General features: G+C 41.5%; 1 protein-coding gene across 9 annotated transcripts in view; it reads right to left on the bottom strand.

Moving 5' to 3' along the window:
* The window catches only part of ADPGK (ADP dependent glucokinase), a 33,250-nt gene that overhangs the window by 9,926 nt on the left and 5,248 nt on the right, over positions 1-18,076 (bottom strand). For 8 of the 9 annotated variants that reach the window (XM_086322668.1, XM_086322669.1, XM_086322671.1 and 5 more), the window contains exons 2-4: positions 14,578-14,803; positions 11,057-11,119; positions 2,158-2,278 (exon numbers count right to left, since the gene is read on the bottom strand). In XM_086322668.1, coding sequence (XP_086178794.1) covers positions 2,158-2,278; positions 11,057-11,119; positions 14,578-14,670 — 277 coding nt within the window. In that variant the 5' untranslated portion in view covers positions 14,671-14,803. Of the gene's footprint in view, positions 1-2,157; positions 2,279-11,056; positions 11,120-14,577; positions 14,804-15,577; positions 16,451-18,076 lie in introns of those variants that run through there. The other variant, XM_086322667.1, reaches the window with a different exon arrangement.

The raw sequence follows: 18,076 nt of genomic DNA, 5'->3' as shown, positions 1-18,076 counted from the left end.
GAACAGTGAAGACGAGGACAGACCCATGACTCAGGTGCCCACAACAAACGATAGGGGTGTGCGTCCTAAACCAACACGATTCTGTACAATGGCAAAAACACGCAACACGGGTATTCTCTGCAGGACAAGACCTGGAACTGCTACTCAGACTGAAAGTGTGCAGAAGCACGATCTAACCCAACCTAGGAGAGAAGAGCCACACAGCATTCAAAACAAACGAATCTCCTCAGCAGAAAGGAGAGGGAGGCAGAAACAAACATGCTTCCGCAAGACAAAGACAAGGAGGGGTGTGGAGAGCTGACCGCTGCAGTTTCCACAGGCCTGATGGAGTGGCTCGAGAAGCAAAATGACTGAAACGCAGACAGGGTGAGCCTGTGATAAAAGTCCATGCCCTTCTTTTCTAGGTTTTGAATTTATTTCCTTAAGTGATCCCTTCTCTCAGTTTATGATCCTGCCCTTCAGCCAGTAAGTCAGCAAAACCAATGCAGTGACTCACTGGCCCAAAGCCTGAAAATAAGCTTCTCCGAGGAGGTCTGGTAGGAGAGAAGGGACAAATGTTGACAAATGCCCTCTGGGAATTTACCCATCTAGGTTAGAGGCGCTGGGGATGGATTTATGTTGAGAGAGCTGACCTGAGGGCTGCTGCCACCAGACTAGGTTTCCTCCAGAGGCTGATGAAAATGCAACTTCACACTGAGCTAACTGGAAGGCCGCTGCTTAGTACTAAGAAATAAGGCACGGAAAAGAAAAACCAAAGTGGGAAGCTTGTAAACCCAAGGATGGAAACAACTTCTTCTCAAGATAAGCTGTGCTGTCTTCTTTACCACATACAAGGCACAGCGGTCAAATACACCAAAGGCTTGGTGCTAGTTCTCTCCACTCCGTCATCACCAGGGACGATGACTGGAACAGGGACCACAGGTTCCGAAGGGAGCACCAACAAAGCGAACACGAGACGGACGTGGAACTAGCAGCAGCGGCAGCAGCGCCCCAAAGGCACACCTTCAGCCGCTCTAGACCCTTCCAGTCAACAGACTGACTCATGCCTTTCGCTGAAGCAGTTCACTGCTCACCACCACCTTCAGGCACTGAAAGCCATTACTCTGCTCACTCATGAAAACTGAGAGAAACTCAAAAACTGTGCAGATGGGAACTGCCCAGTCCAACATTCTGGCTCTAATTTTCAGACTCTGCCCTTCCTAACCCCCTCAATTCTACTAAGCATCCAAAAGAGAAACAGAAACAATTCTTTTTTTGTACTTGGAGGAAGGCGTAATTTTTAAGATGCACTATATTTTATATCTTAGTCAATTACTCTAGTAGGTCAGAGCTTCTTAAGCATCAGACTTGGAAGCACTTGGCTAACGCTTATCAACTAAGCACTGCTTTAAGGTACCATTAGTCTATTTAGTTGCTTAAATCTTTAACTTGAGTTAACAATGTGATAAATCGAAAATTCAAGAGTTCTGTGCACAGGAAAGACACAACAGCAAATACATGGACTCAAGCAATTAAAATACATTCTGGTATTTAGGATCTCTCAGAAATCAGATCTGTGTTCTGTTTAACATATAAAATCTAGTTGGGGTAGGGTAGGATGGGGTGAATTTGGAATTCTAAATCTTGCAACATTATATAATGGGAAATAGTATGTGTTGTTAAATATAAAACGCTTCCACTAATGCACCCAAAGGAAAGGAAAATCCTTCAAAGGAAGTTTGCCAGAGGCCTGGAATTAATCCTGAGCAGCCTGGAACAGCTTGCCAACAAGGCCGAGGGCAGAACCCAGCACAGAGCTCAGAGATGTTACCTGCCCTTCTCTTTTCTTTGTAATGAAGGAAAACTTTATATACATGTGTTTCACACATTTTCATTTAAGGTGCCTGCTCTCCTACCGCCTGATTTCTCTTGGGTTCAGATCAATCATACTTGAGGACCTGGGAACTTTATTCAGTGTTGTAATACTCTCCATTACTCTCCCTTGAGACAAAGGCCTGTATCAGCTCCATAGGACCAGGGACCAGGAAACGTGTGGTAAGGCAAGAACAGGGCCCTGCCAATTTACAAAGAAACATTTCTAGCGCATTCATACCCCCAACCTGACAACACACAGCCTTCTGACCAGGCTTACGCCATTACTTACTCATTTCCTCTTACCTGCTTGATACTCTAAAATGAGGTGGAACTCATCCACTTCCTGCAATGACTCTGGTGGGACAAATACATTGTCATCAAGGAGCTCATGCAGCTTTGGACCAACTGGACCACAAAGAAGAACCTGGAGACAAGCAATATGAAGTCTATCAGGAGATCTGCCCCCTTCCCGTGAAATCTGTTCAGTAAGGTACATCCAGCACTTTCATTTTTTTCAACAAAAACCACTGGACTCCAAATCCAATTCTGAAAGCTTCTGGTTTGGAGGTATGGACTGGAAGAGCTCCTACCAGGGTGCAGGCCTGGAGGGTATGGACACAAAGTACCCAGAAATGAGAAGCTGGCAAAAGACCCTTGTCAAGCATCCACGTGTGTTACACGGGCACTCGTGCGTCTGCTGAATCCCAGGCACTCTGTTAGGGGCTGAATGTTTGTTCCCCGCCCCTACCCCCGCCCCCCTGGTTTCCATGTCGAAGTCTAACTGTCAATGTGATGATACTGGAAAGGGTTTTCAGGAGGTAAATGAGGTCATATGGGTGGGTTCCTAAACCAATCGGACTGGCAGCCTTAGAAGAAAAGGGGGAGAGAAACTGCTCTTTCTCCACTACATCCATTAAAGAAAGGCCCTCTGAGGACACAGAGGCAAGCAGCAGTCTGCAAGCTGGAAAGAGAATGCTCGCCAGGAACTAGCCCCTCCTGCAACTGTGATCCTGGGGCTGTCCAATCTCCAGAACTGTGAGAAAACGAATTTCTGCAGTTCAAGCCACCTCGTCTACTGCATTTTGTCATCAGGGCAGCCTGAGAAGACTAAGATGCACTGTACCTCACTTTCCTTTCTTTACTGACTCACATCCTGTGTAAGCAAAGAGATACTGGGTGCTGTCTGCTCAAAGCTGCCAGACAAAAGCAACTGGTTGACTTGTACACAGTATAGAAAAGAACCTCAGGGTCACAAGACTCCAATCAACCAGTGACCTAACTTGTGGGGGCAGGCTCCCTACTACACTTAGCTGCCTTGTGAACAGGACAGACTTCCCAGCAGAAGAATTAAAGAGCACTTCAGTTCATTAAGTTTGGGGGGAGGTATGCTGCAACTTTTAAAAAATATTTTCTTCAACTCCAACCTGGGCCTCTTCCTGGAAGTTCCTTCTAGAAGCCATTTCACACCTTCTGCTGTTTCTGCCATGCCAGCTCTGGCCCCACTCATGACCAGGCCAGACTCAAAACCACTGAAGCATGAAGGCTTGGACCAGGAATCAAAGGAAAGTCCTCAGAGATGATCGTCATCATTTCAGGTTTAATATGCCCCACCAGAAGCTTCCAAAAGTATTTTTACTTGCTAATTAATCACTTGTTTGTACAGAGGCATTTTCATGTATCTAAGAAATCCCAGCTACTGGGCAAAAATACATCTCCCTCTCCTTGACACATGTCTGCTGTTTGCCAAATCTGAAAAGTCTCACCCCTGTAATTTTATTTATTTTCTCTAATTATTGGCTAGAATTTCGGCTTCCAAGGTGAGACAACAAGGGCCAGATTTACCCTCCTGCCTGAAACAATAACAATAAAACAGATAAAATACATGAAACAACGGTTTTCAGAACATTTGGGCACTGGGCAACAAGGACAGTGATACCTATGAAACAGAAAAAAACTGAGTGAGCCCTACAAATCCCTCTGCAAATGAGCCCAAAGGAATGTTCAGATGTATAGATGGTCAATACCAAAATCAGACTGATTTTATTCTTTACAGTTGAAGATGGAGAAGCCCTATACAGTCAGTAAAAACAAGACCTGGAGCTGACTGTGACTCAGATCATCAGCTCTTTATTGCAAAATTCAGACTTAAATTGTAGAAAGTAGGCAAAACCACTAGACCATTCGGGTATGACCTAAATCAAATCCCGTATGATTATACAGTGGAGGTGACAAATAGAGTCAAGGGATTAGATCTGGTACATAGAGTGCCTGAAGAACTATGGACGGAGGTTTATAACACTGTACAGGAGGTGGAAACCAAAACCATCCCACAGAAAAAAAAATGCAAGAAGCCAAAATGGTTGTATGAGGAGGCCTTACAAATAGCTGAGGAAAGAAGAAAAGTGAAAGGAAAAGGAGAAACGGAAAGATACACCCATCTGAATGCAGAGTTCCAGAGAAGAGCAAGGAGAGTTAAGAAAGCCTTCTTAACTGAACAATGCAAAGAAATTGAGGAAAACAACAGAATGAAAAAGACTAGTGATCTCTTCAAGAAAATTGGAGATACCAAGGGAATATTTCATGCAAAGATGGGTACAATAAAGGATAGAAATGGCAAGGACCTAACAGAAGAAGAAGCTATTAATAAGAGGTGGCAAGAATACACAGAAGAACTACACAAAAAAGATCTTAACAACCTGGATAACCACGATGGTGTGATCATTCACTGAGAGCCAGACATCCTGGAGTGTGAAGTCAAGTGGGCCTTAGGAAGCATCACTACGAACAAAGCTAGTGGAGGTGACAACATTTCAGATTAGCTATTTCAAATCCTAAAATGATGCTGTTCAAGTGCTGCACTCAATATGCCAGCAGATTTGGAAAACTCAGCAGTGGCCACAGGACCAGAAAAGGTCAGTTTTCATTCCAACCCCAAAGAAATGCAATGCCAAAGAATGTTCAAACTACCATACAATTGTGCTCATTTCACATGCTAGCAAAGTAATGCTCAAAATCCTTCAAGCTAGGCTTCAACAGTGGATGGACCAAGAAATTCCAAATGTACAAGCCAGATTTAGAACAGGCACAGGAAACAGAGATCAAACTGTCAGTGTCCGCTGGATCATAGATAAAGCAAAAGAATTTCAGATAAACATCTGGCTCATTGACTACTCTAAAGCCTTTGACTGTGTGGATCACAATAATCTTAAAGAGATGGGAATACCAGACCACCTTATCTGCCTTCTGAGAAACCTGTATTCAGGTCAAGAAGCAACAGTTAGAACCAGACATGGAACAACGGACTGGCTCAAAATTGGGAAAGGAGGACATGAAGGCTGTATATTGTCACCGTGCTTATTTAACATCTATGCAGAGTACATCATGAGAAATGCTGGGCTGGATGAATCACAAGCAGGAACCAAGAGGCTGGGAGAAGTATCAATAACCTCAGATATGCAGATGACACCACCCCTATGGCAGAAAGCAGAGAGGAACTAAAGAGCCTCTTGATGAAGGTGAAAGATGAGAGTGAAAAAGTTGGCTTAAAACTCAACATTCAAAAAACTATGACCATGACATCCGGTCCTATCACTTCATTGCAAATAGATGAGGCAAAAGTAGAAACAGTGTCAGATTTTATATTCTTGGGCTCCAAAATCAATGTGGATGGTGACTGCAGCTATGAAGTTAAAAGACGCTTGCTCCTTGGAAGAAAAGCTATGACCAACCTAGACAGCATATTAAAAAGCAGAGACATCACTTTGCTGACAAAGGTCCGTACAGTCAAAGTTATGGTTTTTCTAGTAGTCATGTACAGATGTGAGAGTTGGACCATAAAGAAAAAGCAGAGTGCTGAAGAATTGATGCTTTTGAACTGTTGTGCTGGAGAATACTCTTGAGAGTCCCTTGGACACCAAGGAAATCAAACCAGTTAATTCTAAAGGAAATCAATCCTGAATATTCATTGGAAGCACTGATGCTGAAGCTCCAATACTTTGGCTACCTGATGCTGGGAAAGATTGAGGGCAGGAGAAGAAGGGGACGACAGAGGATGAGATGATTGGGTGGCATCACCGACTCAATGCGCGTAAGTCTGAGCAAACTCCAGGAGATAGTGAAGGACAGGGAAGCCTGGGTGCTGCAGTCCATGGAGTCATAAAGAATCAGACAGGACTTACTGACTGAACAACAATGAGATATACAGAATCTGAAAGAATTCATCACCAGCAGACCTGTACTACAAGAAAGGAAATCCTTCAGGCAGACGGAAAATACCAGATGGAAATACTAATCTAAACACACAAATAAAGAATGCCAGGAATGGTACGCTGTGTAAGCACGTAAGATCTTTTTATTATTTAACTGTCTTTAAAGAGAATTAACTATTTGAAGAAAAGTATTAACAGCATAGTGTGAGATGAATAGTCTGTCTTGAAGGAACATATATGCCGACAACAGTATAGAGACTGGAGGGGAAAAATGAAGGCACACTATTGTAAAGTTCTTAAACTCTATCTGGTGGTTTAATAATATCACTTCAAAGCAGACTGTGATAACCTAAAAATGTACATCAGTAATCCTAAATCAACCAGGAAGAAAACAAGAAGCAAGCTGTGAGACTTAAATTTAACCTGATACAACAACAATGACACTAAATGAAAATGGTCTAAATGCCCCAATTAAAAGGCAGGAAGGCCTTCCCTGATGGTCCAGTGGTTAGGACTCTGCCTGCCAATGCAGAGGACGTGGGTTTGATCCCTGGTGGGAGATCCCCCATGCTGAGGGACCACTAAGCCTATGCACCACAACTAATGAGCCCGCGCCCTGGAGCCCTTGCTCTGCAACAAGAGAAGCCTGGGCACCGCAGGAGAGCAGCCCCTCCCCGCAGCAACTAGAGAAGGCCCGAGCACAGCCACAAAGGCCTAGTGCAGCCAGAAAAAAAGATAAGGAATGTCAGAGTGCGCTACAAATCCAGCCTCTACTGTACGCTGCCTTACAAGAAACACATTCTAAATATACAGACACAAACAGGTTAAAAGCAGATGAACGGGAAAGGATACATCACGATGACACTAATCGAAACTGGAAAGGCTATTTTAATCAAAATTGATTACAGAGCAAAGAATATTATGAAATTATTTTCTTTATCCCTGGTAATGATAAAAAAAAAAAAAAGTCAGTCCATAAAGGGATGAAACAATTCTACACAGTTATGCATCTAAAAAGAGGCTGAAAAACACATGAACCAAAAAGTCACAGAACTTCAAGGGAAACAGACAAGTCCATAATTATTGTGGGAGATGCCAATCTCTCTCTCTCAATAGTAGATAAATCAAGTAGACTGAAAATCAGAAGACTACAGGAGACTTGAAATCAATCGACTTGGCCTAACTGACACTGATGGAACACTCTACCCAAGGGCTCACCAAGGCACACTATCTGCACGGCCATAAGTCTCCATAAATTTAACAGGAGTCAGAAAAGCGTGTTCTCTGATCACAATGGCATTAAAATAGAAATCAATAATATAAAGATATGTGAAACCCTCTCAATATTTAGAAACTAAATACCACTTCTAAGTATTCCACAAGATAGGCTATTAAATACCTCATCTCAAGAAATCAAAGGGAAATCAGAAAGCATCTGGATTGAATGAAAATAAAAACAAAGAATCAAAATCTGGGGGATAGAGCTAAAACAGCACTTAAGGGGACGTTTACAGCACTAAACACCCTGCATCAGAAAACAAAGGAAGTTCTCAAATCAGTGACCTTAGCCACGACTTTAAGAAACTAAAAAATGAAAGTTAAATTAAAAACAAATAGAAACCAATGAAACAGAAAAGAAAAAAAAGAAAAAAAATCAATGAAACTGAAAGCTCTTTGTTTATTGGAAAGATCAATAAAATTGATAAACCAATAGCCAAACTTATCAAGGAAAAGGAAAAAGAAAAAGATATAAATTACCAGTTTCAGGAAAGACAGAACATCACTACACATTCCACAGACTTAAAGGAGTAAAAGAACATTATGATTAACTTTAAGTCAATAAATTCAACAATTTAGATGAAATGGACACATTTCCTGAAAGACAAAACTACCAAAGCACACTCAAGAAGTAGATAATCTGAATTTCCTTTTATCAAATCATTAAACACCTTCCCACATCAAAAACTTCAGGCCTCTACATGGGAAAAGAATTCAAAAAAATATATGTGTAACTGATATACTTTGTCGTACACCTGAAACTAACACCACACTGCAAATAAACTATACTCCAATAAAATTTTTTAACCCCCCCTCCCCAAAAAACAACAAAGTGAAATGGAAAAATAAAACACTAAAAACCAACCAAACAGCAGAAAAACTTTATGCCTGGAGGGCTTCACTGGTGAGTTCTACACAAACACTTTAAAAAAAAAAAATCAAAATACTCCCCAATTCATTCTATTAGGTCAGTATTACCCATATTAAAATCAGACAGACATATGAGAAAAGAAAAATACAGATCAATATCCCCCAGGGAAATTGATGTAAAAATTTTAAACAAAATGTAAGTAAACTGAATCCAATAATATATAAAAAGGGTAATACATCAGAAGCAAGTGAGGTTTATTCTGGGATACATGGTTCGTTTGACATTTGAAAAATCAGGGTAATTACCATTTACCAAAGTAAAAAGCAAAAACCACACAATCATCTCAACAGATGCAGAAGCAGCATCTGACAAGATCCAACATCTCCTTCTTGGCTAAATTCCAAAATATATTTCGTTAAGACACTGTTCTCTTCTGCTATCTGGCTTCTATTTCACCATTCCATAACATCTGCCTTTATTATATCCACCAGGGTCTATTTCTGAGACACAACATAGTTTGCTTGGAAACAACATGGACTCTGGAGCTAGACGGCTTGGGTTCAAATTCCAGTTCCACTCCTTACTAGGTATGTGACCTTGAACAGTTTTAACTTCTTCATGCCTCATTTTTCCTATCTACAAAATGCGGATAATAATAGACTTCCCTCAAGGGCTTTTTGAGGATCAAATAGGTTAATATAAAGTAAAGCACTTACGACAGTGCCTGGGAAACAGTAAGAACTATGAAAATGTTAATGATTATTATTACCTATGGAAAATGCTGCTGCTGCTGCTGCTGCTAAGTCACTTCAGTCGTGTCTGACTGTGCAACCCGGTAGTCTGCACACCACCAGGCTCCTCTGTCCCTGAGATTCTCCAGGCAAGAATACTGGAGTGGGTTGCCATTTCCTTCTCCACTGCATGCATGCATGCTAAGTCGCTTCAGTCATGTCTGACTCTGTGTAACCCGATGGACAGCAGCCCACCAGGCTCCTCTGTCCACGGAATTCTCTAGGCAAGAATACTGGAGTGGGTTGCCATTTCCTTCTCCCTAATCTGTGGTTGTTTTTAGATGATCACTTGGTTATGTTGAGAGGCATTTCAGCAAGTTAAATTGAATCTGAGACAGCAGTATAGGGTGGTGAGGTCAAGGCAGAGCCTGGTGTTTGAATCCTGGCTTTATTATTTTATCACCCAGCATTAGCTGGGTGACCCTGGGCACATTACTTAACCTCTCTGGACCTCCTTTCTTTAAAAGGATGGTAATACCTAAACCCATCAGATTATTGTGAAGATCATAACAATCTGATGAAGGAGTAACAGATACCCTTTTCTTCCCCTCAATCTTTTATTAAGGTCAGGCTCTTTTTTTTTTTTTCCTTCCCCTTTTTCTTACCAGAATACTTTCCAATTGGACTGGTCTCAGGCCCAGATTCCCTAGTGACCAAGAGCAAATACTGGTCTCAGAGGAGGAAATACTGAAAGGAACATCTAACCTAGAACTTCCAGGGACAGAATTAAATTACTTCTCAGGGTCAAGAGGGTGTTCTTTTCAGGGCCCAAATGCCCAGGATTCTGATGCAAAGGGCCTGGGTTCTTTCCATTGAGCTTATGATTGATCTTCTCTTTCATCCATTAGCTGGCAATACTTCTAAAGACCAGCTCTGGAACTTCTAATATTCTTTGTTTGGGAGTTTATTACTATCTATAAAGATAATGACTCTTAAAAAAATTTCCCACTGTAATCTTTTATTAAAATTTTAATCCTTATAAAAATGTGAATGTCCACACTTTAATATGCTCTCTATATCTAAGCACATCCATCCCTTGGTGTACACTGTGGGTCCATATGAATTTTGTCCCCTCACACTGTTGATCATTTATCTGTGTTTCTGGGTCCGTCTCTGCACTTTTGATTCTGCACCCCTAAGAACTGTTGATGGTTCCCTCTCTCCATCGTCAGTAGTCACATCTATTCTGCACTTCTCAAGTTCATTTACTTCAGAACCATCTCCGTTAAACTTACCTTCTTTGTCCCTACATATGGTCTATCACCAAGTGATTCCACTAGGCTTTAGACAGACATGTTTCTCTTCTTCTGGTTACTCGAGCCAAAGTCAGCAAGGAGGCTAGTGCTGTGGTCTTGCTGTAAAATGATTGCTTTTATAAGACAACAGCAATAACCTCCTTGTTGGCTTTCCCTCTTGGACCTATTCCACTTCCAGCAAAAGAACTTCTTACTCAGAAGCTATTTTGAAAATAGCAGTAATTTTAATTCTACTTAAACCAAATGGTTTAAGACTTGAAGACACGACCCTAACAACCCCCATCCAGTGGCCTTTGTTTTTAACACTCCGGATCCAGCCTCAAGAATCAGCCAACTAAGTCTTCTCTCATCACTGCATAGTCCCCAGCCTCAGGCACTGACTCCAGAGCCCACACGCTCTTAATGACTACATGGTAAGGTACTCGAGGGCATGGACTCTGGGGTCTGAGGTTACAACTGTTCTATTTGTTTAATACAATTGTTCTAGCTGTAAACTTCTCTATGCCTCAAGCTTCACATAGAAAGCACGACAATAACAGTACCAACAACAGTACCTATGACCTTATAGGTTATTAAAGGAATTAAATGAGGTAATCTACGTCACACACTGGAGACAACATCAGACATGCAGTAAACACTCAGGAATCATTAGCTACCGCTCCTCTCCTTCGATGACTCTATTCCTAACAAGAATCCCAAGCAAATTGAATTAAGGAATGGGCAGGTACTCAGTATTGCCTCTAAAATTACTGAAATACTAGTGAAGGACATAGGTTTTAATCTGGGAATCTGACTTACCTTTAAATCTGAGTTGGCTGCAAACTTCTGTCCAATTAAAGCTGCATTTCCTCCTACATAGTGCTGTAAGACAGTTCAAGGTTATTAGGCAGTTTTTTAACATAACTATGCTACTCAAGCTTAATAATGTTTTATTTAATTATACTCCATTTTCCCCCCCAAAAAATTTGAGGTGACTTTACAACAAGTACACACAGATGGGGTTAATAAAAACATTAACTCCACAGATGAGGAGACAATGAGTTATAAGGAAAGGTGAAAAAAAAAACCAAATTGCTACCTTTGGAAAACAGTATAATTGCCTTAACTGTAGATCAACCTTGGCTTTGAGCTTCCAGGCAACCAGAACAGATAAATGAAACAAAAGGAAATACAAGTATGGACAGACTTTATCTTCTGCACTGTGATCCTTCTAAAATGAGTGTATGACTATGTCAGTCTCCTCCTGAAAATCATTCGATACTACAATGATCTAAAACTCTCAATTTTTTTTCCTGATATATATTTGATACACAAGTTACAATGGTACAATGTAGTGATTCACATCTTTTCAAAGTTATATCCCATTTATAGTTATTATATTTTCTATATTCCCCATATTGTACAATATATCCCTGTAGCTTATTTTATACCTGACAGTTTGTACCTCTTAATCCCCTACCCCTGTATTGCCCCTTCCCCCTTTTCCTCTCCTCACTGATAACCACTAGTTTGTTCTCTTTATCTGTGAATCTGTTTCTTTTTTGTTATATTCACTAGTTTGTTGTATTTTTTAGACTCCCCATATCTAAGTGATAACATATAGTATTTGTCTTTCTCGGACTTTATTTCACTAAGCACAATCCCCTCCAAGTCCATTCATGTTGCTACAATGGCAAAATCTCATTCTTTTTCAGGGCTGAGTAATATTCTATTACATGCATGCACGTGCACACACACATCTTTATCTGTTGATGGACACTTAAGGCTGCTTCCTTATCCTGGCAACTATCAATAATGCTGCTGTGAACACTGGGATACATGTATCTTCTTGAATCAGTTTTAAAATCCAACTCTTAAGTGAAGTACACGGGTCTTTATCTGTCCCCTGCTTTCCTTTCCGCTTCTACCTGTCTATAGCTCTCCAAGCCTTCCTCTCTGTGTCTATGCCTTTAAGCACATGCTGCTGCTTTGACTAGGATGCCTCCCCTTTCTCATTCACTGGTCAGGGATCACTTTTCAAATATCAGCTGTAACGTCACCTCTTCTGTACTGCTTTCTGTTGCCCTTTTCCTATGGTCACCTCCATCTCCACAATCCTCCTTCTAGAGAGGATTACGGATCCTTTGCTTCTTGCCACCTCTAGACTCAGAACAGACATCCACTACAGCCCTTGTCCTCGTGAGCTAGTGTCATCTGGGGACATGTCTAGCTCCTTCAGGGCAAGGACTGTCTTCTTACAGTAAGTGCTCAGTAACTGCTGCTAGATTTTGAGAAAGGAAGAAACACACACTGATGCATCAGGAAAGGTAATGGGTTCTAAAAGATGACACACCCCATCTCTCAGCTGAGGACTGAAGGAGAACAGCAGAGAATTCTAGTATTCCTTTGTTCTAAGGATGGATTCACATGCTCTGGAAACCTGACAAACAGGAAATAAAGCTCTGATGCTCTATTATGTAAGCTGAGAAAATGCATCAACAGCCCTGTCTGGGAGGACTGAATGCTATCAGCTTACCTCTCTAGTCCCTAGCCCCATGAAGAGGCACAGACTAAACAACTCAATTCTAGATGCTCAACAACACTTTTAGTCCAAGTTTTGTGCTGACGTATCACTGGGCTCAGACGGGACAGTGATGGCTTTCTACAGATAAATTTGAAACGCTGTGATACACAGGCTGAAATCTGGCCTTTTAACATGTTTAAAGGCCATTTAACTCTGATGGTTAGAAGAATTTACTAGAAATTCCAGGGAAACATTAAGATTCCATGTAATGGATTTTAGAGTTTTCATTTAATAGTTATTATTAACTGCTGTTTATCAGTCCATCTGCCTTATAGTTTAAGGGAGTTTGACAAAGTACCAAATGAAGTGTCACACTAGTGGGAGATAAATAACACATTTTAGGTTTACAATGTTAAGAAATAATTTTGATGAGGTAAAAGATAGATAAAATTTCTGTAGAAAAAATGTCTGCATTATGAAACAAAAGGCCAAAGAGACTAAACAGAAAGCAAATTGGTATTTTAGATACTACAATCTTAAAGACTTTTAAGCAGGAGATTTGCCATCTTGTTAGAACTTTCAAGACTATTTCATAAAAGATAGAATCTTGGGAGTTCCCTGGTAGTCCAGTGATTAGGATTCCACTGGGGAACTGAGATCCCACAAGCCATGCTGCATGTACAGAAAGCAAAAAAAAAAAAAAAATCAGAATCTCACTACCAAATTCAGCTATCAAAATGACTAAGTGAGGTTTTAACAGCTTGCTGTCTCCTTGAGAAACTCAGCTGGGAAATACCTGTGCCCACTGCTAATGTTCAAATGGGTGGCTTCCAAAGAATAAAAAAAACTTGAAGAGCTCCCCAAGTGAGAAGTACATCCAGACTGGGGTGATGGGTAAGAGAAGATTTTAGGTAAAAACTGGGGATGAGATGCTCATGAGATGCAGTGGGCATAAAACAGATGCTTAAACAACAAAATCCTGCCCTTAAGAGGTGTGTGAGCCTTGAGGAAGTGTCTGGACCATGCAGGCTCCAGAGCCTTGTTTGTGATCACCCGGTGGGTGTGGAGACTCCTAAGTTCTATCTCTGACAGTCTTCACCCTGTAGACGAATGGGTCTCAGAACAAGGTGTTCAGAATAGCATCAACATAACCAGGAAACTTGCTGTAAGGGTAAATTCTTGGGACCACCCCACGAGTACTAATCAGAACTCTGGAAGGGGGGCCCAGGAGTCTGTTTCAATACCTTCCACATGACTCTGATGCACATTCAGGTCAGAGAGCCACCAAACTAGACCAGAAGTTCTCAATCAGGGTGATTTTGCATCCCTTCTCTCCCTGACCTGGAAACATCTGACGTGCTGGGAGACATTTTTGACTGTCACAGTATGGGAAAGGAGGGGTGACACTGCCACTATTTCTCTGTGGGTTTGGCCTTTTTTGGTTTAGGAAGAACTGAGCCATATTAATATTACTGCAAGGTATCAGCCAAGCAGTACCCAGACAACTCTGGAGTAGACATTTTCCTACTTTAAACCTGAGTAACATGAAAAAAGAGCAATTTCATGGATAACTCAGGGCTAAAATTTTAGTAAGTATGCCTCATTAACGTTGGCTGAAGTGAAATGACTAGCAACAGCGGAGTTAAAGGAAGGTCAGGTACACATTTTTCCAAAAAGAGAAAAACACTACAGAATTGTATTGCCAACAATCACCCTCTATGGGTGAACTGGAGAAGAGTTGCTTGGTTGCTTCTAGAAACCATACAAACAAAGTATCTTTTCCCACCCTATCTGAATTTACCACTGGTAGACAGACCTGGGCTTCTGGGAACTCTGATGCAACCTGGGCAATGTCATGGAAAGTTTCCTTATCACTGAAGAAGCGTTCAGCAGCTGCTCCTTTCCCCATGAAGTGAACGAAGGCTTCTTCTAGATCATTCCTCGAATGCAGCTCGCTGTGATCTTTCCCATTCCCAGGACTCAAGCCAAGGGCCTGCAAGAGCTTCACCCCTGACAGCACTACGTCTACACAGGCATTGACGCTGGAAGGAAGGAAGGAAGAGATGGTGTGAGACAAACAGAAGCACTGGGGCAACAGCTTTGCATTTAACAACAGGGAAATGTTTCAGAGGCCTGTGTTCAAACAGGGAAACAGAGGTAGTGGATCTGAAACCTGACCTGGAAAGCAAATAGCATATGGTGGAAGGAGGATTACTTTATCTGGATATGTATGTCTATCCCGGCAATAGCTTGATAAACTTTTACCCTCATTACAAAGAGAGAAGACAGGTGTTCAGCATTTCAGAACGAAGCATCGTAACACAAATACACCATTTCTGAGAAAATGATGGCAAAGCCAGACTGGATTCACCCTGGCTGTGCGACCTGGGCAAGTCACTTCAATTTCTTTGTCTTCAGTTTCCTCCTCTCTAAAATCATGTAATATGAGTATTTAACTCATAGGGCTGTTGTGAAGATTAAATAAGATAATACATGTTTAAGAACGCTGCTTGCTACAGAGTAAGCAAAGTAAAGTTTTGGTCGAAAGCCACCTTCCCTCAAAAGACAGCTGAGGATGGTGGTAAAATACACTGACTACTTCCGGGTGAAACTGAGAGCTGAGTGATGGCTTAAAGACTTAAGCGCACCTGCAGCCTTGTAACAACTCAACACTTGGCAGGTGTTCATCATGAACTTTAAAGACTAGTAAGAAGTCAGTGTGGTGTCACCTGGTTAATGCTTACAGATTTATAAAATACACATAAGGTTGTCTGGCCCCACCTCTCCCATGCACACATGCCGAAGTTGTGGCTTACATTTTCAGTGTTTTGTGTGTGTGTTTTCCAAAAGCCATTTCTTAAAAAAGAAGTTCCAAATACTTTGGGCAGGTAGGTGAGGTCCCCGGGCACCTTTATTCCTGCCTCTGCCATCCCTGCCAGTGGGGTTGGATGACCAAATGAAACAGCCTTGGGCGACAAGGGTGGCTGCCCTTCCACGTTAGTTCCAAGTATTTATGAAGCCAGAAGTTGTGTGCTTCCCTGGTAGCTCAGATGGTAAAGAGTCTGGGTTGGGAAGATACCCTGGAGAAGGAAAAGGCACCCCACTCCAGTATTCTTGCCTGGAAAATCCCACAGACGGAGGAGCCTGACAGGCTACAGTCCATGGAGTTACAAAGAGTCGGACACAACGGAGTGACTTCATTTTCACTTTTCATGAAATCAGAAGGTAAATTCATCAATCAAGAAGGCCCAATGGATTGGATTCTGGTGTGTAATATATAACTACAATGTCTCCCTTGTAGTCTCCTTTAAAAATCTCTTGATCACCAAATCGTTAATGGTGGCCAGCTCTAAAGATGAGGAAAGAGACTGCAGTAAGGGAGAGGAATTTTATTTTTCATCAGATGTATTTTTAATGTTGATAAGCATACATTACTTTTAGAACTGAACAAATAATTCTTAAAAGGTCCTCATGTGGGGTAGATATTATTTACATCACTCAAGGGAGGTTTACAAGGGCTGGAAGAGACACAGCCCTCTTCACAACACAAAACTGACTACATTCTCATTAAGATTCTATTATTAACTCTTCTCCTATGAATCACACATTTTTGAAAAGGTTTTTGCCTACCATACAGCATTTAAATACTCAAATGGTCTTACTCTTTTGAAGTCAAACATACATAATTACTCTGGTCAACTGGGAAAGCATAGCCTAAGAGTGAGTCCACCTTTCATACAAAGCACATAACACACACTGACACGCACGTGGCAGGTTCTTACTCACGTAAGACATTCCTTTCACAGCTTACAGGATACGAACCAACGCACCTTGTAAACTGGTCTCAGTGCCACCTCACACGAGTGTCCTTTCTTTCTACTGGACACCACACTGGATGTCTGAAGGGAGAAGCTTAAAAGGGATACAGGTATCCCTGGCTCTCGGACTCCAGGGGCTCCCAATGTTCAGACAGTAGACGTCTGGATAGTGTGGGACATTATTTCCATGAAGTAGTCCTACCTCAAATAAATGTATCTAAATGGATCTGGGTCCTGAGTCTGCATAGCAAAGGTTCAGATACCAAGGGATGTACCCATATTTGGAAATAACAACTTCAAAATAGACATCAATAAACACATCACTTCCATATCTAGTTCTGCTGAGAACTTAAGTAGTTTGATTTCTTAAAGATGAGAATGGAGGAAGTTTCAGTTACAAAAAACAAAACCAAAAAGAACACTGTTTATTTAGCACATTTTGCAGCACAAGACGAAACCCAACTGAACTAATTTTGAGTTTAAACAATATAACTACCATAGGAACATTTTCCAACCCCCACCTAATCATCCCATGAATACTAAAGAGGAAAATCATAGGAAAAAATTTACTTGGTAGCTATTAAAATAATTGTACCCTACTATGTGCCAGATACCAAACAAAGTACTTTTACCTCTGCTTTCTAGTTATATTTTATAATGCTTCAAACAGAACAGGAATCTTTCTCTGCACTTACATCAATTCAACAGCATACTAAAATGTAAACAAGCACGATACTTATAGGGAAAAGAAGTGTGTGTGTGTGTGTGTGTGTGTGTGTTTGTGTGTGAGGGGTGGTCTGCTGCTGCTGCTAAGTTGCTTCAGTCGTGTCTGACTCTATGTGACCCCATAGACGGCAGCCCACCCAGGCTCCCCCGTCCCTGGGATTCTCCAGGCAAGAACACTGGAGTGGGTTGCCATTTCCTTCTCCAATGCGTGAAAGTGAAGTTGCTTAATCGTGTCCGACTCTTAGTGACCCCATGGACTGCAGCCTACCAGGCTCCTCCGTCCATGGGAGGGGGGTGGTCAGGGTGGAGCAAAAAAAAACAGAAGACAAAATTATGTTCATTTGACACTTATGTAGAATTTCACAAAAATGTATCAAAGATTACAATGTGAGTTTTGAGAAAACACAGACACAGATAAAACAACTGGAAGGTAAAATGAGGTAACAGACGCTGAATGCCTACACAAGTGGCTGTACTAACAGAGGGCGCTGGGAGCCAGGGCTGCCAGGCATATTATCAGAGATTTCGGGTTGGGGTGGGAAAGAGGAATACTTTCTTCTAGTCTGTAAATTCCTTAAAGACAAGGACGGTGGTTCTTATCACCTCCCTTCTGTTTTATCATCTGTAAAACGTTTCCTAAGGTTCTTTTCAGCTTTCACACTATGCCTGAGCTAGTATGAAAGCTAATCATAATCGCTCTAAGATACACAACCACAGAGAAGAGAAACCCAAGAGGGCAGGATCAGCAGTCCTTGGGCCACACCCTGGATG

This window comes from Bos grunniens, chromosome 10, assembly GCF_055505025.1.
Source record: "Bos grunniens cultivar Pamir isolate PY7600 chromosome 10, Bosgru_T2T1.0, whole genome shotgun sequence".
NCBI lineage: Eukaryota > Metazoa > Chordata > Mammalia > Artiodactyla > Bovidae > Bos > Bos grunniens.
The sequence above is the reverse complement of the archived record's forward strand: the minus strand, read 5'-3'. Positions and strand labels throughout refer to the sequence as shown.